This window comes from Rhinoraja longicauda, chromosome 21, assembly GCF_053455715.1.
Source record: "Rhinoraja longicauda isolate Sanriku21f chromosome 21, sRhiLon1.1, whole genome shotgun sequence".
Taxonomy (NCBI): domain Eukaryota; kingdom Metazoa; phylum Chordata; class Chondrichthyes; order Rajiformes; family Arhynchobatidae; genus Rhinoraja; species Rhinoraja longicauda.
Genome location: NC_135973.1, coordinates 19,126,422 through 19,151,488, shown reverse-complemented (window position 1 = coordinate 19,151,488; position 25,067 = coordinate 19,126,422). Strand labels below are relative to the sequence as shown.

General features: G+C 44.8%; 2 protein-coding genes across 5 annotated transcripts in view; one reads left to right on the top strand and one right to left on the bottom strand.

The window, feature by feature from the left end:
- Window positions 1–12,977, bottom strand: part of ift140 (intraflagellar transport 140 homolog (Chlamydomonas)) — a 73,036-nt gene extending 60,059 nt beyond the window's left edge. The window contains exons 1-7 of one of the 3 annotated variants that reach the window (XM_078417958.1): window positions 12,895–12,977; window positions 8,195–8,374; window positions 6,770–6,994; window positions 6,104–6,225; window positions 4,901–5,046; window positions 1,535–1,710; window positions 636–727 (exon numbers count right to left, since the gene is read on the bottom strand). In XM_078417958.1, coding sequence (XP_078274084.1) covers window positions 636–727; window positions 1,535–1,710; window positions 4,901–5,046; window positions 6,104–6,225; window positions 6,770–6,994; window positions 8,195–8,347 — 914 coding nt within the window. In that variant the 5' untranslated portion in view covers window positions 8,348–8,374; window positions 12,895–12,977. The other 2 variants (XM_078417955.1, XM_078417957.1) reach the window with 2 other exon arrangements.
- decr2 (2,4-dienoyl CoA reductase 2, peroxisomal) lies at window positions 12,229–24,508 on the top strand. 2 transcript variants are annotated; one of them, XM_078417964.1, is made up of 9 exons: window positions 12,229–12,572; window positions 13,946–14,014; window positions 14,611–14,662; window positions 17,126–17,261; window positions 18,560–18,684; window positions 20,672–20,765; window positions 21,878–21,982; window positions 23,352–23,577; window positions 24,427–24,508. In XM_078417964.1, the coding sequence occupies exons 1-8, from the start codon at window positions 12,484–12,486 to the stop codon at window positions 23,567–23,569; spliced, it is 888 nt and encodes a 295-aa protein (XP_078274090.1). In that variant the 5' UTR covers window positions 12,229–12,483; the 3' UTR covers window positions 23,570–23,577; window positions 24,427–24,508. The 2 variants fall into 2 exon arrangements, with proteins under 2 accessions (XP_078274090.1, XP_078274089.1); XM_078417963.1 differs by lacking the exon at window positions 24,427–24,508 and having other exon boundaries at window positions 23,352–24,362.
- The last annotated feature ends 559 nt before the right edge of the window (window positions 24,509–25,067 follow it).

Here is a 25,067-nt window from a genome sequence, read left to right as displayed (position 1 = left end):
TTTATAACAGATCACATCACCTAACCTTTATCAAAACAGATCTTTTAAAGGTGGCACAGTAGTTATTGTGCCACCTGCCAATCCTGACCTCGAGGACTGTCTATCTGGGGTTGCACATTCTTCCTGAGACCAGATGGTTTTCCAGGTGCTCTGGTTTCTTCTGATCCCAAAGATGTTCTGGGAGGTGAGCTGGCTATTGTAAAATGACCCCAGTTACATGATTGGCAGGAGAATTGGCAGTCGATAGGTATTTACGACAGGTTAATGGAAATAAATGTGGGAATGGGACTTATGGAAAGAATCTGAGAATCAGCATAGACTAGTTGGGCTAAATGTTTGTCAAATCAAACACAAAGTCATATTTTTATATCATATCATATCATCATCATATATATACAGCCGGAAACAGGCCTTTTCGGCCCACCAAGTCCGTGCCGCCCAGCGATCCCCGTAACATTAACACTATCCTACACCCACTAGGGACAATTTTTACATTTACCCAGCCTATATTATTAAAAATATTATGAAATAGTATAATAAAGTGTTAACATTTTAAAACCTTGCAAATTACAGAACTGTCACTGTGCAGTGCCAAAGCAGACAATTCTCCCCCAGTAGTGAGACCATTTCCTCACCTAACAACCGTCTCTCCTGAAGCTGTGATGAGGAGGTCTCTCTCTGCCCAGATAATATCAGCAGTTTGACCTGTCTTTCCACTCAACTTAACCTGCAGATATAAACAACACAGCAGAATGCAAACTCTGTAAAATTAGAACATTTACACATGGAGTCTGAATCAGCAGTAAACAATTCAGTTTGTGGGCTACTGAAAGTGGAACCATGTCCTAATTCAAATCCACATCATATATCTGTCAAGGTGAGGGATTCCTGTCAATATTTCCATCCAATATTTTATCTCCTTTTTTTGGTTGCTTGGATAAGACTGCCCCTTAGTCTAACTCTTAATAGAGTCACAGAATCATAAAGTGATACAGCATGGAAGCAGACCCTTCAATCCAACTCTTCCATGCCAACCAAGATTCCCCCATTATAACAGCCTCGACCTTTGTCAAAAGTGTTACATAGCAAGATAATATAATGGAACCCCAGGCATGCTGATCTTCACAGACATGGGAAAGATAAACAGAAATATTATTCATAAAGATAACAACCTATGTTCTGATTTTTGAGAAACAGCTTCAACATCCATTTCCAAATCATGCAGAGATTGCTTATTTAAATGAAACTATCAACTTCAATGCAATTGCTTGAAAGTTGATACATGAACATAAAGCTCTTGTAAGATTCTTGTAAATCTGGTAAAACAGCCAATTCTCATCAAAATATTGTTGCTTGCCATTCTTTTTTACTTTTCGTTTATTTGTATAGTCTAACCTACAGACCTCTCAGCCTGACCATACAACATTACACTGACTGTACAATACTAGCAACCCGAGTTACTTGGAATTTATGTTACAGCAGATTTGGGATCTGCTACAGTCCCACAAAAGTCAGACAGAATACGTGTCCATACCTTCATCAGCTCTTGACTTGTTCCATCAAGAGCAATGCGGTGCTGTGACAGGAAGAGTGCCTCAGTCACAATCATCAGGATCTCCTTCTCCTCCATGTACATGAGCTTCCTGATAGGCCCATCAGCGCGGAGGACTTGTATGCTCTTCCTTTTCTCACCAACGTAGTACACGATCCCTAATTCAGAAATCCAGATTAGTTCCAATGGCCATCAGCTGTATTGGAGAACTCCACTCGCAAACAAAATATACCACATGCAAAGACTCACAAAACCACTTGCAACTTTCCATTAAGCTTGTAGACACAAGGAACTGTAGAAGCTGGTTTACAAAAAAGGATACAGAATGCTGGAGTAACCCAGCGGGTCAGGCAGCATTCTGGAGAGCATGGATATGTGGCATTTCGGCTTGGGGTCTGAAAAAGGGTCTTGACCTGAAATATCACCTATCCATGTTCTCTAGAGATGCTACCTAACCTGCTGAGTTACTCCAGCACTTTGTCATTTTTCTGTTAAACTTACAGTCCAGGGTAGAAAATAGGAATGAATACAAGTTAAACTATAAGCTACTGGAAGAGTTATATCAACAGAATGGTACTCACCAGTGTTGACATCTAGGGCTACAGCAGGACGGACAATATTCTGGTCAATATCAGGTGGCTACCATCGACCTTACACTGAACTAGAATGGTCATATGCACAATGTGGCTATTAGAGCAGGTCTGAGGATAGGAATCCTGCAGTCTGAACTCACCTCCCAAAACCCCAAAGCCTGTCCACCATCTACAAAGCTCAAGTCGGGATAGCCAGGATTAGACACAAATTGCTGGGGTAACTCAGCAGATCAAGAAGCATCTCTGGAGAAAAGGAATAGGTGATTCAGGTCAAGACACATCATCAGATTAGTGCCTGGATTTGTGAAAGTTCAACAACACTCAAAACACAGTATCTGACTTGATAGGCACCCTATCCAGAACCATTTATTCGTTCCACCACTAACACACATAGCTGCAGTTTATACCATCTGCAGGATGCACTGCAGCAACTCACCAATACTCCTTAGACAGCACCTTCCAAACCCACTACCTGTGCCACCTACAAGGCAAAGGGCAGCAAATACATGGGAACAACCTCACCTGGAAGTTGCCCACCATGCCACACACCACCCTGACTGAGAATTTTTGTTAAATCTGCAATTTGAGAGGGAGAAGGTTAAATCAGAAGTATCAGTGTTGCAGTTGAACAAAGGGGACGATGAAGGCATGAGAGAGGAGCTGGCCAAGGTCGACTGGAAAAGGATCCTAGCAGGAATGATGGTGGAACAGCAATGGCAGGAATTTCTGTGCATAATCCAGAAGATGAAGGATTATTTCATTCCAAAGAGGAAGAAAGATTCTAAGGGGAGTAAGAGGCAACCGTGGCTGACAAGGGAAGTTAGGGACGGTATAAAACTAAAAGAAAAGGTGTATAACATAGCAAAGAGTACTGGGAAGCCAGAGGATTGGGAAACATTTAAAGGATATCACAATGTAACAAAAAGGGCAATACGGGGTGAAAAGATGATACAAAGGTAAGCTCGCCAGGAAATATAAAGGAGGATAGTACAAGCTTTTTCAGGTATGTTAAGAGAAAAAGATTAGTAAAGACAAATGTGGGTCCCTTGAAGGCAGAAACAGATGAAATTATTATGGGGAACAAAGGAAATGGCAGAAGAGTTGAACAAGTACTTTGGTTCTGTCTTCACTAAGGAAGACACAATCTCCCAGATGTACTAGAGGACGGAGGATCTAGGGATACAGAGGAACTGAAAGAAATTTGCATTAGGCGAGAAATAGTCTTGGGCAGACTGAATGGACTGAAGGCTGATAAATCCCCAGGACCTGATGGTCTGCATCCCAGGGTACTCAAGGAGGTGGCTCTAGAAATCGTGGACACATTGGTGAACATTTTCCAATGTTCTATAGATTCGGGATCAGTTCTGGTGGATTGGAGGGTAGCTAAGGTTATTCCACTTTTCAAGAAAGGAGCGAGAGAAAACGGGGAATTATAGACCAGTTAGCCTGACATCAGTGGTGGGGAAGATGCTGGAGTCAATTATTAAAGAAGTCATAACGGCACATTTGGATAGCAGGATTGGTCCAAGTCAGCATGGATTTATGAAGGGGAAATTCTGCTTGACTAATCTTCTGGAATTTTTTCAGGATGTGACAAGTAAAATGAATGAAGGAGAGCCAGTGGATGCAGTGTAACTGGACTTTAAAAAAGCCTGTGAATCACACATCCTATGAACAAATAAACAGTTTGAGGAATTTATTTCACCCCCGAATCTGAGGGGGTGGCAGATGCAGGTATTCCCACAACATTTAAGAAGTATTTAGATCACCACTTGAAACCCATGACATAGAAGGCTATGCTGAGAAATGGGATTAGTATGGATAGCTACTTGATGGCTGACATGATTACAGTGGACCTAACAGCCTATTTGCCTGCGGTATGACTGTAAGCCTCTACTTATGTTTATGGCAGTTTGCCTGAGGTTTTGCTCTAATTTTTGAATCATTTCTATTTTGATGTATTATTCTCTATAAATCAGCAATGGACAATAATGTAGCCTTCACAAAATGGTCTCCTTCCAAGGTATTTTTCAGTCACCGTGATAAGAAAATGCACATGTATCAATTTACTCTGATTTTAAGATCTGTGTCACCCATCAATGAGACATAACCTTGCATCAGACTGATCTTCCCAGAGAAAAAATATATTAGTAATCAGCTGACTGTTGAATAAACATACTTAGTGGGGTTCAGTAGCTTCTTATTTACATAGAACACAGAACAGTAACCACAGGAACACGCCCTTCAGCCCACAATGTCTGTGCCGAGCATGATACCAAATTGAACTTTTATCTACCTGCACATAACCCATGTCCCTGCATATCCATGTGCCTATCCAAAAGTCTTTTAAACACCACTATCATATCTGCATCCACCACCAGCTCCAGCAGTGTGTTCCAGTCACTCACCACTCGGTATTAAAATCATTCCCCACACATCTCCTTTAAAGTTTGCTTCTCTCACCTCCGAGATTTGATTTTTCCACCCTGGGGAAAAAGGTTCTGACTTTCTACCCTATCTGTGCCTCTCATATTTTTTTTATATACCTCTGCCAGGTTTCCGTGCAACCTCTGGCGTTCCAGGGAAAACAATCCAAGTCTAAAATTTAATTTGAAAAGTAACATTTCACCTCCTTCTTGCTGATTGTACCGTTTTTAATGAAATGATTGTAACATTAGAAACCATATCACTCAGAATTTGAAGTATCCTTTGCATGAAGTGCAATGTTTGAAGTTTTGCAGGGTACTTTCCTCACCATCTGTGGTAGTGACAAAGCACACGATTCCTTCCTGAAGTCCGACTTTAAATGGTGCGTCTCCCTTTCCAACCTTCCTCCAGTTAAACATATCCAAAGCATTCTCATCCCCACTTACGGCTGCTTTGGCCAATTGTACCAGGTCCCTGCAGAATGAAGCACTCCAGTCAGTTTTGCATTCCTATCTGCATAGAAACAGTTATCAACTAGTGTAGAATTCTTGCTGGCTGCAAGAACATGGAATATAGAAACATACAGCACAGGAAAAGGCCCTATGGTCCACAATAATTGTGCAGAACATAATGGTAAGATAAACTAATTTCCTCTGCCTGTACGCGATCCTTGTCTCTCCAGTGTGAAGAACTTGCTCGTATGCCTCTCCCAGAGCAACTGAAAAGCTGCTTCATTAGTTCTCGCTCGAGAAATTTTAAAGCTTTACAAACTGTGGAAGGTCATACAACTGTTGTAAGTGCATCACCCATTTTCCACATAGCAAGAACCCACAGTGATGTTGAGAATTCTTGCTGGCTGCAAGAACATGGAATATGGAATATAGAAACATACAGCACAGGATGTTGAGGATGTTGGTGAGGAAAGTATGTTTGCCAGGACATCTTTTTATGAGAATTATGTGATCTTCAATCTCTATCTGAACCACAACAGTGGGTAACTGCAATAAATGTTGACACCATGCCAGAAAAACAACATTTCAGATATCACAAAACACCTTCACAGAGGTGTAATGAGAAATTCATCTTGACCATGCTCAGTTTCTGATGATAGCTTGAATTCATTACCACTTGGGCAGCAAAGAGGTTCAAATCTTGACTTTGGTTGCTGTCTAAGTTTGTATATTGTTCATATCACTGCTGAGTTTCCTCTGGGTGCTCCAATTTCCTCTCATTTTCCTACAAGGCACAATTTGGAGGTTTATTGGCCAATGTAAATTGCATATAGTGTGTAAGCAAGTGGCAGAATCTGAAGGAAAGGGATGTGGATTAGAATGTGGGGTTCATGTGGAGCATGTTAAATGGGGGGTTCATGGTCAACATGCCTCAGGGGGCCGAAGGTCCTGCTTCTCTTCTGTAACACTCCGTGATTCTGTCTGACAAAGAAGCAAGAGGGCTGACAGGCCTGACGTCGAAGATCACAAAGTAATAAGCTGCAGAAAATGCTTCTTAGACAAGACGTTGAGGTACTTACTCCCCTGGGGCTGGAGGTTTGAAGACGCAGTGGACAAGGTGCTTGCCATAATCCTGTTTACAGAGTGGTGCTCCTTGTACTCGTCCATGTTGGTCCACCCTCCAGACCATCAGAACTCCAGCCTGGTGCCAGACAAATCATGGTTACAGCAAAAGTGGGCACTGGAGCTGTTTCATCACTCATTAAGTACTGATTTTCAACATCTACAATGTACGACAACACATAGATAAAATTGTCAATCAAGTTGAGTTTCGATTAAAACACAAAGTAGTGGAGTTTCAGCAGATCCAGCAGCATCCGTGGAGGAAAGTGATAGGCAAGAAGGGTCTCGACCCGAAAAGTTATTCCAGCTTTTTGTGTCTACCAATCTGAAGAAGAGTCCTGATCTAAAACATCACCTATCCATTCTCTCCACAGATGCTGTGACCGAGTTCCTCTAGTACTTTATGTTTTGCTTAAGATTCGCCTCTGCAGTTCCTTTAGCCCCATTACTTTGGAAAATACTTTTTCTCCAACGATAGAGATTCTGTTACATTTCTCCCCACCCATAGTCGATTAATTATCCTTCAGTATCCTGAACTCGAAGCTTCTTTGTTTTCCACAAGAGAATGCTTTCTGTGCTTTGTGTTCACATTTTATAGCGTTTCATCACAATCTCTCAGGTACCTTATCAGCTGAGAGCAGCCGAGTGCCGTCATTGCTCCATTCCAAGATGGTGATCTCAACTCGGTGCGTTCCCCCTGCTATCTGGTGTTCATCCCAACCATTATCAGACCAAAATATCACCACTCCTGTCTGCCAACCAACTGCCAGAATCCTCTTGGAAGGATGCCATTTGATGAGTCCTGGCAGGAAGGGACGGTCAATGTGTGCATTGGGAATGTGTTCTCCCTGTGAACAGGAAGACATCAGAATATAGCATCAAACTCAGTGTTCACATCACTATCTCCAACAGTTACACAGTTGAATTGAGTGAAAGATACAGCATGGCAACAGGCCCTTCAGCCCATTTGAGTCCACGGCAACCACCCATCACCTGTTAACATTAGTTCTATGTCATCCTACTTTCACATCCACTCACTACACACTAGAGGCAATTTTAATTAACCTACAAACTTGCACATCTTTGGGGTGTGGGAGGAATCCAGAGCACCCGGAGGAAACCCGCGTGGTCACATGAAGAACATGCAAACTCCACACAGCCAACACCCGAGGTCAGAATCGAACCCTTGTCTCTGGCGCTGTGTGGCAACGGCTCTACCAGCTGCACCACTGTTGTCAATTCCAGTAGTTCAGTTTGGTGCAAATTCACGTCCACCAGAAACTGCACTGTTGAGGAAGGACTTCAGTTCACCTAACAAACTTTCAAATGCTACCTTCTGCACCACCCATCAGAAGAATAGAAAATGTTGGAAAAGCTAAGCAGGTCAGAGAGCAGCAGATCACATCAGTCAGGAAAGACCAAGTACAGAAGTGTGTTGCCAGAATTTGCTGGTTTTAGTTTGAGATTTTCGGGATTGCCTACTTTCTTACAGCCATCAGATCCTTGAATCGACTTGCACAACCCTCATCCAATCTCAGCTATGGAACCCTCCTGCACCATTGTGGACTTTTTTTCTGATTGTGTTTTGCATTCAAGTCTTGTTTATTTCCCCACGGCCTTTCACTTTTCACTACCTGTACAGCTTATGTAATTTATGTATAATTTATAATTTAATTCTGTGTGTTGTCTGAGTCTATGTGCCTGTGATACTGCTGCAAGCAAGATTTTCATTGTACCTGTACCTGATCACACTTGTGCTTATGACAATAAACTTCCACATGACACATTTCCTCTAGCTGGTTGACTATTTTTTTATAGCAAAGGGGTCAAATACTAACCAGTGTAATAAATGATAGAATAATTGGAGAAGAGCTCAGAAAAAACATTTTCACCCCAATGTGATGAGGGTGGTCATGGCAGAGATGTGATTAGCAGCTCTTTGTAATACACTTTTCATATCTCAAATTGGTATCATTGGTGCCCATATGAATAATAAATATATCCAATATATATCTTCTGAAGGAGGAAAGAATTTGTGAAATACCCACCTGTTCAAGATATACATCCACACTGCCTGCTGGTGTGTCATCGGTACCGATAGAAGCTACTGCCAGCAAAGGATGGACACGATGCCAAGTGATCTCTGATGGGGAGCCCACAGTACAGGGTGCCTCAATTCGATGATCAAAGTAGACTGCCATGTTCACATTATCAAATTCAGTCAAATTCTGTCAGGAGACAAGGATGTCTTAAAATACATCTCAGCAATAACAGGTTTATAACAAGCAACACAGGAACAGGTCTTCAGCCCACAATATCTGCGCCAAACTGGATGCCAGATTAAATTTATCTCCTCTCTCAATCCATTCCCTGTATATATCCATATCCAAAAGCCTCTTAAACACCACTGTCATATCTGCCTCCACCACCACCCCTTGCTGCGCATTCTAAGCACCTACCACTCTCTGTGTACAAAAATTATGCCCCGCACATCTCCTTTAACTTAATGACTTTCAGTTGAACATTTTGTGAAAAAGTGTGCAGACTTTACACCCGTTGCCAGATTAGAGCAGGAGACATTCACGACATCAACTCCCCGGCGAATGGCATCACCGACAAACCACAGCCTGGGCGGTGTGGACAGGTGTGGGTGGCGTTCGGCAGGTTTGTCTCAACTTCTACTCGAGACCCTGGCTTTGGCCTATCTAACCCACCGCCCCAACCAAGGCGGGTAAAATATCCCCACTGGTACTTGGTGCGGCGTTCCCTGAGGTATAACGGTAACTGACCGCCTTCCCACCCCGTTACAGCGGCTTTAGCACCGGTCTACCGTTCCCTCCGCAATGAAGCTGTCGGCGTTCCGGCAGTTACCTTAACAACCAGCCAGACAGGAAGGAAGCAACGCCGCTCTTCGCCGGAAATTGTCGAGCGGGACCGAAAATGCACGAAGTGTCAAAGGACCGAGGAGGCGGAAATAGCCGAGCGGGGCCGGAAACACACGAGGTTTCGAACGATGACAGTGACAAAATCAAGCTCTAAATCCTTTAGGATGCTGCTTGACCTGCTGAGTTACTCCAGCATTTTGTGAATAAATACCTTCGATTTGTACCAGCATCTGCAGTTATTGTCTTATATATATATAATCATTTAGGCTAAAATCGATTCAGTGCTTAATTTTGAACAACACCTCAATATATTTTCCTGTTAAACTCTTAATACTCAAAATAATTGCAGACGCTGAAAATTTGAAATAAAAAAGCATAACCAGCTGGCTTTTTTTCTGAAATATCAACACCTTGTCCCCATTGCAACCCTATCCTCACCCTATGAGAAATGTTCTCTTTGTCCTATCCTCCTTCTCTCGCCTTTATTGCAACTTAAAACTAACCGGTTCTCTCTCTTTATTGGTTCTGACACCATGAAAATCTTGCCTCCCGACCTGATGAGTGTTTCCAGCATTTGCTCTTTTTTAAATTTCAGATATTCGGGGACGAGCTGTCTGTCCGTGGGCGTGGGGAAGAGAGTGGAAGTTTTGTTGCCTCCATCACAGTGAGGGGGTGTTTGGAGTCACTGTGATGGACGTTTGTGTTGGGGCTATGTGTCGTGTTCTTTTTTTTTCTATGACTGCTATGTAGTTTCGTTTGGTACTTCGGTACCGAACGACAAATAAAGCTCTGTTATACTGTTATACTGTTATCTCCTTTTTTTATTTATTAAGTTCTTGCGCCACCTTTTGTGTCCAGAAATCAATGTATCGTTCTTAAATATATTCGGTGACTTGGCCCTACAGTCTTTTGTGATAGCGAATAATTTGCGTAAAACAATTTCTTGTCTTTTTTTTTTACACGTATCCTTTTAGAAAATGTTTATTCACAAAATGCTGGAGTAATTCAGCAGGTCAGGCAGCATCTCAGGAGAGAAGTAATGGGTGATGTTTCGGATCGAGACCCTTCTACACTTTTAGAAAATGTAAAACATAGCATAAAAAGTAAGGAAATTTGTGTTTGGTAGATTATTTCTTTGTTGTAACAATGCTTCTTGGCAATAAATCTTATACCGTTGGAAAGCCTGTTTATTTCCCTTTTAAATGGTGCCACATTTGTAAGGAACATGCATTTGTGGGATGAGCAGCTGAGTATATGGGTTGCGCCCATGAAAAATTTGCCAAATCTTCTCTGCCAATGCCAAACAGCTTATTCTGCTGTTGCTATTGACTCTTGTTTTGAGCTTCTGGTACCCCCAGGTGCTGACAATCAGGTGCCTGATTGGCAGCATCTGTGAGCATGGGCCCTGCTACAGTAGTCAGTAGGTGTCTGCTCCAAGAATCGGCATGCCACGTTTGACTGATCTGGATAGGGCCCGTGCGATAGGGCAACTTCAAGCTGGTGTTCCGCAAAACCAAGTTGCGGCATTATTTGGAGTGAGTCCTAGTACCATCTCCAAAATGAAGGCCAAGTTCCATATAACGGGGGATGTCAGAGACAGGCCGCGAAGTGGGCGTCCCAAGAAGACGACACCCGAAGAAGACCGTTTCCTCACCCTGTCAGCACTTAGGAACCGTAGGCTGTCTTCTACAGATTTGCAGTCAAGGTTTGCAGGACGATATGGCCGACGGCTCTCTGCCCAGACAATTCGGAACAGACTGCACGCAGCCGATCTCCGGTCTCATAGGGCTGCCAGGAGGCCTGCCATGACTGCCCTTCACCGTCAGGCCCGTTTGCGCTGGTGTCGGCAACACGTGCACTGGAACCTGAACATGTGGAGGAACGTTATGTTCAGCGATGAGTCCAGATTCTGCCTACGGCAGTCGGATCATAGGGTCAAAGTGTGGAGAAGATGCGGAGAACGCTATGCTGATTTCTGCACCGATAGAGTAACATCTTTTGGTGGAGGCAGTGTGATGGTGTGGGGCGGCATCTCCTCACTGGAAAAACGAGGCTTGTTATCATTGGAGGCAATCTCAATGCAGAGAGATATCGAGATGAGATTCTGCAACCAGTGGCAATCCCATATCTCCACAGTCTGGGACCGAACTCTATCCTCCAAGATGACAATGCTCGCCCCCACAGAGCAGGGTTTCTCAGAGACTACCTCCAGAATTTGGGAGTGGAGAGGATGGAATGGCCTGCCAGCAGTCCTGACCTCAACCCCATTGAACACTTGTGGGATCAGCTTGGGCGTGCTGTTCGTGCCAGAGTGACCAACACAACAACATTGGCTGACTTGCGACAAATGCTGGTTGAAGAATGGGATGCCATCCCATAACAGTGTGTGACCAGGCTGGTGACCAGCATGAGGAGGAGGTGCCAGGCTGTTGTGGCTGTGTATTGTTCTTCCACACGCTACTGAGGCTCCTGTTTATTAAATGAATAAATTGTTAAATTGCCAATATGTCTTGTTTCTTCAGACTTCAATCATCCAATCCACCAAACAACACCGAACAAGAGTCAATGGCAGAATAAGCTGTTTGGCATTGGCAGAGAAGATTTGGCAGATTTTTCATGGGCGCAACCCACATACTCAGCTCTGCTGCTCATCCCACAAATGCATGTTCCTTACAAATGTGGCACCATTTAAAAAGGAAATAAACAGGCTTTCCAACGGTATAAGATTTATTGCCAAGAAGCATTGTTACAACAAAGAAATAATCTACCAAACACAAATTTCCTTACTTTTTGTGCTATGTTTAGTATAATTTGCTTATTGTGTGGTCTGAGTCTGTTGCTGCAAGCAAGATTTTAATTGTACCTAAACCTCATTTCACTTGTGCATATGGCAATAAACTCAACTCAATCTAAAGAAGCATCCCAACCCGAAATGTTGCCTGTGTATTCCCTCCACAGACGCTGCTGATGAAATTCCTCGATCAATCTGTTTTTCTCAGATTCCATCATCTGCAGCCTCTTGGGTTTCGAGATTTCTCCTGATATCAGGACCATTCTCCCGGACACTTTGTGAAGGAAGCGAGTTTCCCAGTCGGATCCCGGACGGACGGATCCAGTTGCGCCCGGGCATTCTGGGAAATGTAGTTCAACGGCGTACCGCAGCTTGCTGCGCAGGCTCACTGCTAGGTTCCTGTCCCGTTCAAAGTGCAGTTTGTTGTCTCCGCGCCGGTTTATGAAGAGTTCCCGCTCAGGGTCTGGCGCTGGGGAGGAGGGTTTAAACCCGGTCTATAACCCGGGGCCTGCATTAGCGTCAGGGGGCTCAGTGACGGGACAGCACCCGCGGGCTTGTGAGCGGTGTCACCTCCCAAGCGACTGCCCCAGGGACAGGGAAGGGGCGACCGTGGCCGCCGCGCCGGCAGATCCAGCACTCAGCCCACGACCAAGCAGTGGTCATGTCTGCCGCCGGCAGCGTCCCTCAAGATGTGGACTCTGATGACTGCCTACTAAACTACTCCTACATTTTTAGCCCTGATATCCTAAAGTAAGTAGTGTTATTTTAAGTATAAAGTAAGAGTCATTATTCTGTAGACAGCATTAAACAAGCTTTTGACTCATTCTTAACGATAAAAACACAGGAAATTAGGATTAGCCCACCTGGTAACTCGAGAATTCCCCATGGCTGATCTGCCCCATGCCTCATCTCTTTAGTGGCAGCCCGCCCCGCCCTCTAATCTCTGATCTTTTAAAAAAGTATATTCTTCCTCTAAACACCATGGGTGATCCAGCCTCAATAGTGCACTGGGGTAGAAATTCATAGAGATTCACCACCCTCTGAAAACTAGTTCCTACACACAGCAACGCACCTGGTAGAGCTGCTGCCACACAGCGCCAGAGACTCGGGTTCGATTCTGACCTCGGGTGCTGTTCAGGTGGAGTTTGCACGTTTTCCCTGTTTCCACCGGGTGCTCCGATTTCCTCCCATATCTCAAAGACATGCGCGTTTGTAGGTTAATTGCTCTCTTTAAACGCTCCTGGTGTGGATGAGAAAGTGGGATAACGTAGAGCAATTGTGAATGGGTGATTGATGGTTTGTGCGGGCTTGGCGGGTCGAAGTGCTTGATTCCATGCTAAATCTCTAATCTAAACCAAACCTCAGTTTTAAATAATTGTCCCCTTGTGTTGAAACTTTGTCCCATCATTTGAGATTCTCCCACTATTGGAAACATCCTGACATCTTGACCCCTTGGGACCTAGTATGTTTCAATGGTGCTTTCATTGTCACATGTGTGAAATGCAAACGCACAGTGAAATTATTTTCTTACTAACAGTCTTGTAGAGTGTTCCCTTACCTAAGCACATCTCCGATGAACAAATTGTACAGAAATAGTCGACTGATCCCGCATGCAAGAGGCGCCATGTTTTGCTGCCATTTTCAAAATCCAGTTCGTGCTCCAGGTATTAAGAGCGGTGCCCGTTCCAGGCAAGCCCAAGGCTACTGTGGACCTCCAGCCATTGCCTTCCCTTGGACGTGTGGGTCAACCTGTAAACTAACATCCCTCTCCTCACCCGACCACCTTTGTTTCCTGGGAGTGTCTTTACAAAAAAACTCTTCCTTCTAAATTCCAAAGAATGCAGATCCAATTTCTTTAGCTGCTGGTGATTGGACACTACTCTTGTCCCAGGAAACTGTCTGATAAAAGAGATGTACAATGGAGTGAAATTTGGACCAATTAATTTTGAGTTGTGGATAACAAAACTGCTTTACTGCAAAGATTCCCAGAAATTAGGTTCTCTGAAACTTTTGTGCCCTGGGAGCAGACTGCCACAGCCTTCTGCAAATCCCTTTTACTTGTCTAGTTTATGGTATTGTCTTTATTTGAATAAAAAATAATCACTGCTGTCTCTCGTGAACAGGAACAAAGTTGCCTTCATCACAGGAGGAGGATCGGGGATCGGATTCCGAATCGCAGAGATCTTGATGAGGTATTGTGTGGATATTGCAAAATGAATGGGTGACACATGTACTTCAGTAAGGTTTTGTGTTAATAATGTTGTTGGTGCATGAAGTGATGAGAGGTGCCGACAGCGAGACATAGGATGTACAAATCCCTGTCTCGAGGAATTTGTTTTTAAGTTAATTTATTCTCCCTCCCAACTCTCCTGTTTGAGCTTAGTTGCAAAAATGATGACCAAATTGTGTTTGTGCATTCTGAAAGATTGATTGATTGATACTTTATTATCACATGGGACATGTCACAGTTAAATCCTTTTTTTTGTATACCGTGCATACCGCCACATATAGGGCACTGACAGAATTGCAAATTATTAATTATAGTCCCCAATGGTTCCTCTTTGTTCTCAGCGGCCCACCAATGCCGGGTCCCTCTGTGTCCTCAGTGCCTCCCCCCCCTCCACCACCCCACACTGGGTCCCCCTTTGTTCTCGGCGGCGCATCCTCACTCTTTCACCCTGCAGGAGGTGGGTATTTTCAGCCCCCAGATGGGAACAGGAGAAATTGGACATTAACTCTTGACCATTATAGTCTGTAAGAATTTTTCTAAAGCCGACTTGTGTTGCAGACATGGATGTCAGACCGTAATTGCCAGCAGGAGCTTGGAGCGAGTGCAGGCAGTGAGTAGACATGGCTTTACTGATACAGGAACATAAACAGAAGCAGCAGTGGACCAGTCAGCCCCCTGAGACTGCTTCACCATTCAATAAAATAATGGCTGGTCTTTGACCTCCTGCTGTAACCCAATATCTGACCCTAACCTTTGCTCTTACTCCATATACATTCTATATGGAATTAGTACAAGTGGTAAAAGACCATCCATTATTTTATTCAAAATCTATCAATCTCTATATATACTCAGCGATACAACCTCCTCTGTGCCCCTGGGTAAAGAATTCCAAAAGGTCACCATCTAAGGTGAAGAAATATTTTCTCACTGTAATGTCAGCTTCTATTTTGAGACTAACCCCTGGTTCTTAACCATCGCCAGGGGAGGTATTATTCTTTGGTCTACCTTGTCAAACCCCCTCAGAATTTTGGCTGTTTCCGACAAATCACTTCTCATTTTCAAAACTTGAGAGTAGAGGCTCCCTCTGCTCTGTCTCTCCTCATATGACAAACACATTAGCATAAAAATTAACCTGAAAAACCTCTGTTGCACTCCCTTGATCACGTGGGTAGATTCCCTTGATCACAAGTGAGTAGAGAGACCAGAGCTGTACACAATATTCCAGCTGCCATCTTACCAGAACACTAAATGAATTCAGTAAAGCATTTTTAACTGTTGTATTCAAATTATCTCACAATTAGAACCAACTTACAACTTCCCTTTCCAATTGCTTGCTGTACCCACAGAAGTCTGCTCTCTCTACCTAGTTGTGATCAAGGGAGCAAAACAAAACTTTACTGGATTAATTTTGAGTGATTTGTATACGAAGACAGCTGAACAAAACATCTTTCAATTACTTACTGTGACAAAAATACTCTGCTTTTCAATTTCCCACCAAAGAGATTTCCCACCCACTCCTGAGCTGCCAGGTCCTCCCTCTCATGTAACCTGGCTATTTTGCCTCCTGAAGCTTCTCCTCACCACCCACTTTGAATCCCAATTTTATTTAATCTGCAAACTGTATGATTATGAAGGGCAGGGCTGTAACAGTCTTGATGCAGGGTTTTGACCCAACATGTGGACAATTCCTCCCCCCCCCACAGATGTTGCCTGATCCACTGAGTTCCTCGAGCAGATTGTTTGTAGCTCCAGATTCCATCATCTTCACATTTTTGTGTTTCCTTGCTTTACTGAGCTTTCACAACTGTCTGCTTGGCAATAGATGATTGGATTTGAGTTTATATTGGCTTGAGTTGTATTACCTGCCCCTGGGAGAAGTGTTAGCTGCTGAAAAAATTAATCCATAAGGTGACATCTTGTGCTAACACGGAACATTGTTCCTCAATTCATCTTCCCAAGTTGTGGGCTTTGCCTGCTAATCATTTACTGCTAAATTACCGCTCCAACTACTCCTTTCATCTCTCTCCCTGACGATTTGGATCTGTTAATCGCACAGCTTTTTACTTGAACATGATTCTGCTAATAAGGTTAAGCTGCTGTGACCTTAATCCCCAAAACAAAGTATCGGCAGTCACTCTCGCTGTACTGTTTGTCCAGGAGAGATTGACTAGTAAAGACTTGCATTGCGTTCAGTGGGTTGAGTCGCTGCCTCACAGCATCAGGCACCTGGGTTCCATGGTGGCCTTGGGTACAGTCTGTGCAGAGTTTGCACGTTCTTCCTGTGACAGTGTGGGTTTCCTCTGGGTGCTCCGGTTTCCTCCCACATCCCAAAGACATGTGGGTTTGTAGATTAATTGGCCCTCTAAATTGCCTCTAGTGTGAGGGAGTGGATGAGAAAGTGGGATAACATAGAATGGGTGTTGGATGGTTGACGTGGACTCAGTGGGCCAAAGGGCCTGTTTCCATGCTGTTTCTCGAAACTAAACTGAAACTCTGAATCAGTTTTATATGACCCCTGATTGTTGTCCCGAGCAAGTGCTCTTTCAGTCAGTGAGAAATGAAATAGCTTCCGGACTCACTGACATGAGCCGTGAACCTGCCAAGGCAGCATATCCTAAATTCATCCACATAACCATCAAATGAAAGGCCTGGATAGTGGATGTGGAAAGGATGTTTCCAGTAGAAGGAGAGTCTTGGATCAGAGGGCACAGCCTCAGAATAAAAGTATGTACCTTTACAATGGAGACGAGGAGGAATTTCTTTAGCCAGAGGGTGGTGAATATGTGGAATTCATTGCCACAGATGGTGGTGGAGGCCAAGTGATTGGGTATTTTTAAAGTGGAGATTAACAGGTACTTGATTGATAAGGGTGTCAAAGGTTACCGGGAGATGGCAGGAGAATGTTGTTGAGAGAGAAAAATAGATCAGCCATAATCAAATGGTGGAGCAGACTCGAGGGCTGAATGGCCTAATTCTGCTCCTATGTCATATGGTTTTGTGAAATGGGAGCAGCAGGTGTTATAGTTCTGTGTATGGTGTTCAGTAACGTCAGCATCCTTTCCTTCTGACCCAGTCTGCTGCAAAGCTGCGTGCAGCCACCGGGCAGCGCTGTCTCCCAGCATCAGCGGACGTCAGGAATCCGGAGACCATCGTTGCTGCCGTGGACGCAGCGCTGCAGGAGTTTGGCAAAGTCGACATCCTCATCAACAGTAAGCTCCAGCCTGTTCTTGCTGCAAGGAGGGGGTCCCTGAGACATTCAGACGAGGAACTGCAAACGCTGGAATCTGGCCTAGATCACAAAGTGGTGGAGTAATTCAGCGGGTTAGACGGTCTGAAGAAGGGTCCCGACCTGAAACGTCACATGTCCATGTTCTCCAGAGATGCTGCCTGACCCGCTGCGTTAGTCCAGCACTTTGGGATTGGACAGGCTCGATGCAGGAAAAATGTTCCTGATGTTGGGGAGTCCAGAACCAGGGGTCACAGTTTAAAAATGGGTAGGCCATTTACAACTGAGATGAGGAAAAACCTTTTCACCCAGAGAGTTATGAATCTGGAATTCTCTGCCACAGAAGGCAGTGGAGGCCAATTCAGTGGATGTATTCAAGAGAGAGTTAAATATAGCTTCTAGGACTAATGGAATCAAGGGATATGGGGAAAATGCAGGAACAGGGTATTGATTCTGGATGTTCAGCCATGATCATTTTGAATGGCGGTGCTGGCTCGAAGGGCCGAATGGCCTATTCCTGCACCTACTTTCTATGTGTTCTTCCCTGAGACATTTGTTCGCTTGTCCTGGCGGGTCACAGAAATCTCACCTCTTGGCCGACAGAGCACCGTGAGGCCATTGACAAGTAGCCAGCGGAAGATACGGTCCTGACTCTCCCTGTGTCTGTGCAGTGCCGTCTTCAGTCATGGTTACGATGTCTTGTCACTCCAGGTGGGGAGCAGAGTTCCTGGCTCGAGTTGAAACCTTTCTTTGGAGGTTTCTTGGTCTCTCTGCTTGTAAATTGGTAATCAGTTGAGTCCCACAGACCAGGAAGGGCCCAAAAGTGTAAATTGAAAACATCTCACGTAATCTCATAGAACTTTGGCCTTTTGGTTGAACCCAAGGGTTAGTTAGACTTCCAAAAGGTACTAAATTACTAACGCATAGATAGACACAAAATGCTAGAGTAACTCAGTGAGACATCAGCATCTCTGGAGAGAAGAAATGGGTGACATTTCGGGTGGAGACTGTTTGAAGACGGGTCTCAACCCGAAATGCCACCCATTCCTTCTCTCCAGAGATGCTGCCTGTCTCGCTGAGTTACTCCAGCATTTTGTGTCTATCTTCGGTTTAAATCATCATCTGCAGTTTCTTCCTACACATCATATAAATTACTAACTCCTTGGATCTCTGCTTTTCAGCATTCAAATTACTTCTTTTCTGTGTAGAAGGGTCATTCTGTGGCAATATCACTACAGCTGTCAATCACTCCATTATTTGATTCCTCCTTTCTTGCCCCAGGTGCTGCAGGAAACTTCCTGTGCCCGGCCAGTGGACTATCATTCAATGCTTTCAAAACCGTCCTGGAGATCGACACCATGGGAACCTTCAACGCCAGCAAAATCTTGTACCAGAAGTGGTTGAAGGTGAGCCTTGTTTGCACAGCTGGAAGGAATGGATGCTTCTTGCTTCTGTTGTTGGTTACTACTGTCTGATAGAGGACGGCACAGTGGGGCAGTGGTAGAGTTGCTGCCTTCCAGCGCCAGAGACCCAGATTTGATCCTGACTATGGGTGCTGTCAAGAGGGAGTTTGTATGTTCTCCCTGTAACCACTTGAGTTTTCTTTGGGCACTCCGGTTTCCTCCCACACTGTAAAGACATACAGGTTTGTAGGGTAATTGGCTGCAGTAAAAATTGTCAATTGTCTCAAGTGTATAGGATAGTGCTAGTGTACAGGGTGATATCTGGTCGGCGCGGAATTGGTGGACCGAAGGGCCACGCTGTATCTCAAGTCTAAAGACTTAAATAACGAGTTTAACTGTTCTGATTGATTTCTCAGCACCACAATAACAAGGACCTTTACCACAGAATTGATTGTCATCTTCCACCTCTTTCAGGGGGTGAGGACTAGTGACCAGGTTTTATCACTACAGATGGGGCACTGGGATCCAGGCACAAATTGAAGCCCTTGAGAAGAAGGGTCCCGACCTGAAATGTCACCTCTCTGTTCCTGTACAGATGCTGCCTGGCCTGCTGAGTTCCTCAAGCGGTTTGTGTTTTGCTTAAGATTCCAGCATCTGCACTCTCTGTGAAGCCCTCCTGATAGCTCATCAGCTGAGTCCCACAGACCAGGAGTGCACCTGTGTGATCTGTGCACTGCCTGTAGGTTGCGGTGGAGATGGATGGTTGGATTGGTGCAATTGACCATGTAACCCCTGGCCCTGTGATAGATGGTATCCTGGGCTTCAGTTAGATAATAAACTAACATTTTTCTCAAATAATCCAGTACATAATTCTGCGGGGGGGATTGATGCTGTAGAGTGGGAGGAACATTTGAAGGCTCTGGGCCTGTACACGCTCGAGTTTAGAAGGATGAGAGGGAATCTCATTGAAACCTACCGAATAAGGAAAGACCTAGAGAGACTGGACTTGAAGAGGATGTTTCCAATAGTGGGAGAATCTAGGACCAGAGGTCACAGCCACAGAATAAAAAGAAACACCTTTAGAATGGAGACGAGTTGGAATTTCTTTAGCCTGAAAATAGTGAATCTGTTGAATTAATTGCTTCAGATGGCAGTGGAGGCTGTCATTGCTTATTTTTATAGCTTGATAATTTCTTGATTAATAAGTGTGTTAAGGGACACAGGGATAAGGCAGGAGAATGGGGTTAAAAGGGAAAAATAGATCAGCCATGGCTGATTGGCAGAGCAGACTTAATGGGCCGAATGGCCTGATTCTGGTCTTATGGCTTAGAGGGGATCCATGGGGAATTTCTTTTCACAGGGAGTTGTTGGAATCTTTCAGGCTGCCCATGGAGGTGGTAGAGGGATTCTCACCACATTTATGAAGCATCAGACTTACCCAGGCAGGGAAGGCTGAATGGGATGAATGCCTTGATGCGGCTGAATGGGATGAATGCAGAAAAATGCACCATTCAGCATAGACATGATGGGCTAAGAGGCCTGTTCCTGCGCTGTACGACACTCTGAGGCAGTTTAGTTTAATTTCTGGCTGGGAGTTGTGATTGAGCTTTGCTTTGCCGTAAACCAGTTCCTGTGGCTACAGTAACAGAACACAAAATTGCAAACAACTCAACTAAATTTTCTGAATTGTCTGAAGGAGGATCCTGACCCCAAAACGTCTCCTGTCCATTCCCTCCACAGATGCTTCCTGACCCAGAGTTCCTGCAGCAATTTGTGTTTTGCTCGAGATTCCAGTATCTGCAGTTCTTTGTGTCTCTAACTCAAATTACTATCAGGCTGCAATGTAGAAAACGGGACCATTAATCTGATCAAATTTAGCAGCACCATATGTGATGTTTGTTAAAATGTGTGAGTGGAAGTCGAGTGGAAGTTGCTGCCAAAGTTTGTGGAATGTTGTGTCTGATGTCCCTAACCCTGAGTGTTACCCCAGGACCACGGTGGAGTTATTGTGAACATCACGGCTACACTGAGCTACCGGGGGCAGATCCTACAGGTCCATGCTGGCTCTGCCAAGGCTGCTATAGGTAGGTGGCTCCTGCAGTTACCAAACAGTCTGCCGATCTGAACCTCTGTCATGTTGTCAGAAATATTATCATCAGCAGGGATCAGCGCAGGACTGGGAAGTCAAGTCAAGTCAATTTTATTTGTATAGCACATTTAAAAACAACCCACGTTGACCAAAGTGCTGCACATCTGATTAGGAAAAAAAAGAAACATACAGTGGCAGGCAGCCAAACACAACGTGAGGCTACACTGAAGTTGTGGCATTTGTCCGAACATCTAATCTACTGGAATATCCAGTTTATCCTCATAGCTGAGGACGGCAGCACAGTGGTGTAGCAGGTAGAGCTGCTGCCTCACATGCCAGATCCATGGGTTCAATCATGACCTAGGCCACTGTCTGTGGAGTTTGCACTTTTGCCGTGTTGGTTTCCTCGGGGTGCTCCAGTTTCCTCCCAATTCTCAAAGACGTATGTTTATTGGTTCATTGGCCCTCTGCAAAATGTTCCAAGTGTGTAGGGAGTTGATAAGAAAGTGGGAAAGTGGTTGGTGTGGTCTAGATGGTCCATTTATCTCTCTAAACTAAACTCCATCCCTGGCAACATGCTGGTGAATCTCCTCCCCACCCTCTCCAATGCATTCACATTCTTCCTGTAGTGTGTTGACCAGACACAGTTTTGGAAAGTTGCATATCTTCCCCTCTTCCCTTCAACCCCCACATTTCTGCTTTCGTCAGAGACCACAGTCTCCATAACTGCCTGGTTCATTACTCTCCACCAACCCCTTCCTGTCTTCTGGTGCCCTCAGCCTCTGACTCCCAGAGAAATGTTCCAGTTTTGGTGATCATTATGATAGTGTTTATGAAGGAATCTTCTTCTTGAGAGAGAGAGAGGGAGTCGAGAATGTTTTTTTGTCATACGTACTGAAGCGGAACAATGAAATTCTTACTTGCGGCAGCGCAATAGGTTTGTGAACACCGTATTCACTCCTGGACATTTAATCATTAGCAGCACCCGGTAGATAACTGGTTGGAAGAGACAACCTGCACAATTTCCCTCTGGAGCTGCACGCTATACTCAATGAGTTGCTGCTTCACAATGAGCCCATGACTGATCACATCTCGTTCCTTTCACAGATGCAATGACAAAGCACCTAGCGGTGGAATGGGGACCTGACAACATCCGCGTAAACAGTCTGGCACCTGGCCCTGTTTCTGGCACGGAAGGCTTTCGAAAATTGGGTAAGAGATGGTGTGCCTGCTAGGCGTAGTGTTCGGGTAACAAAGCCCATGGGTGGGCTGCTCACCTACACTGGCTCATGTTTCAGCAGGCCTCAATTTTAAACTGTTCACGCTTGTTTTTCACTCTCTCTGTGGTCTCCACCTCGTCCACAATCATGTGCCGTGTTATCCTTCACACCATCATACTTCTCTCATTGTGGTAATTGAGTATCTACAATTTTCCACCCAACCCCATTATCATATTCTGCAACGAGATGAACAATGAATTCTCCAATTTTAGATAACTACAAAACCCAGCCCCTCTCCCTTCTTCCTCCCTAACCTCCACCCCGTGCCCCACCTGGACTCGCCTATTTCTCCCCTCACATCCCCTTCCACCTCTAGCTTCATAATTCTTTTTAGTTTAGTTCTGTTTATCGTCATGTGTACCGAGGTACAGTGAAAAGCTATTTGTTGCATGCTGCAGAGAGACTATACTTGATTACAATCGAGTCTGAAGACCGGTCTCGACTCGAAACGTCACCCATTCCTTCTCTCCAAAGATGCTGCCTGTCCCGCTGAGTTACTCCAGCATTTTGTATCTAGCTTCGATTTAAACCAGCGTCTGCAGTTCTTTCCTACACATTACAATTGGGCCGTCCATAGTGTACAGATACCAGGATAAAGGGAATAATAGTGCAAAATAAAGTTCAGTAAAGTCCGATTAAAGATAGTCCGAGGGACTCCAATGAGGTCGCTGGGGTAGCTCAGGACTGCTCTCTAGTTGGTGAGAGGACGGTTCAGTTGCCTGATGACAGCTGGTAACAAACTGTACCTGAACCTGGAGGTATGCGTACTTCTTAACCTCCTACCTGATGGGAGAGGGGGAAAAGATGGAGTGACCAGAGTCACTTGCAACTCCTCAATCCTTTTGCCTCAAACCTTCTATCTTTTCATCTCTGGCCAATGTCCACCATCTGCCTATCAAAAAAACTCTCACCTGTATCAACCTGCCAGGCTTTGTCCTGCCCCTCCTCTCTTTCAGCCTTCTTCCCCTCACCCCACGCAATCAGTCTGAAGAAGGATCCTGACCCAAAATACCACCTATCCATGCTCTCCAGGGATGTGGCCCGATCCACTGAGTTACTCCAGCATGGTATGCTTTCTTTCCCTTATCTGGGTGTCTGGAAATTGGGAGTCTTCATCAATGATCCTGTTACCAACTGGACCGTAAAACCGTCCTAGGTTTTGTCGCCTATATCCTCTCCATTCTTTGCATGTAGCAAAACCTAGTCAATTTTCAGGTAAGTGATTATTTCTGCGTAAATGATTATTGTGGGGCATAAGGGACTTTGCAATTCCTAAACTTTGTTCCTTCTCTCCTTGCCAGGTGGTTTGGCAAGGGCTGCAGCAGATCACTATAAACTGATTCCGCTGCAGAGAGTGGGGACAAAGACGGAAATAGCCCACGGCGTGCTGTACCTTGTGAGCCCGGCTGCATCGTACGTGACTGGCACATCGCTCGTGATCGACGGTGGGCATTGGCTTAGCGGAGCCAACAACATGTCGGCCATGCTGGGACTCCTTCAAACGTCAGCCAAGCTGTGAACCCAAAGGTGAATCACCCAATGTGTTTCCATGTTCAGATACCGTCTCAAATGCATCACGGTGTATACCAAGTCACGTGCACACACCACTCACCAAGAGCTGTCGATGTAGCCCAGTCCACCACATAAACCAGGCCCCCTATCCCCCATCGACTCCATCTACGCTTCACGCCACCTCGGGAAAGCAGCCAACGTAATTAAGAATCATTCACACCCAAGTCATTCCCTATTGTTCCCTCTCCCGTCGGGCAGAAGATATAAACCCTTGAAAGCACGCACCGCCAGATTCAAGAACCACTTCTTCCCCTACTAATCGGATCTTTCGTAAGCTATTGGTGGCGTCCTGATCCCCCAATCTACCTTATTGCAGCCCTTGCACTTTTTTGTAATCTGCACTTTCTCTGTAGCCATGACACTATTATGCACTCTTCTCTGTTTATTGCAAATTACCTGTTGTACTTGTGTACGGTTTGATTGTACTCGTGTATGGTATGAATTTCCTGGATAGTACACAGAAAGCTTTTCGCTGTATCTCAGTACACCTGACAATAAGAAACCAATAGTCGTATCGATGCCATCCTGCTGCAGAGCTGTCACCCTTGGCTCTCGAGCAACCTGTCACTGGTCCTGAAGCCTCGTGCCGTTCGTTCTACCTTCAGAAATGTTTCACTGGGCATCAGCTGGTCATCAGCCAGTAAACAATTGGGAGTCCCTGCAACAACCTTGTGTGTCAGTATGTTAGAGCATCCTGTGCCAATCAATGCTAACTCTGGCCAACCGTCAATAAAATAATTCTCCAACTGCAATTTGTTTCTTTTTGTTAATTTGTTCATTATTGAAAAGTTTGCTGTTTTCCAGTTGATGAGAAAGTCGGATACAGAAAGCAACCAGTCACATACACTAGAACAAGGAACTGCAGATGCTGGTTTACAAAAGCAGACATAGAGTACTGGAGTTGCTCAGTGGGTCAGCCAGCATCTCAGGAGAACATGGATAGGTGATGTTTTGGGTCGGGACCCTTCTTCAGACTGAATTACGTATACTGCAGTGTGAGTGACCTGCCCTCAGTGCTTGGCTGGGTCATAGCCTATTATTACTCTCCATCATTCCCACAGTGGGGTTACCACCTTGGTGTCCAGGGTTCCCATTTGACTCCAAATGTTATGAGTTTGAGTCCTCGGAGTATTCCAGATTGACATTCCAGTGCAATGCTTGAGGAATCATGTTCTCTGGTATGTCATTTGGATGCAATGTTATTTGCGGCACATACTGATTTGGCGATACATTCAATTCCCATGGTGGTAGTTAAAGACAAGCTGGGAGTTCAGCTCCATGAAAAACAGTTCACCTGGCTATTACTTTGCTTTGTTTGGATAATGCCTTTGAAGTGTTGATGTTTTTCTCTTTGGGCGCTATACAAATTTATGTTGTTTGTGAACCCATGTGTTTACCACATCAGCTGTCGATACATAGGTCATTGTCTTGCCTCTGAATCGGAA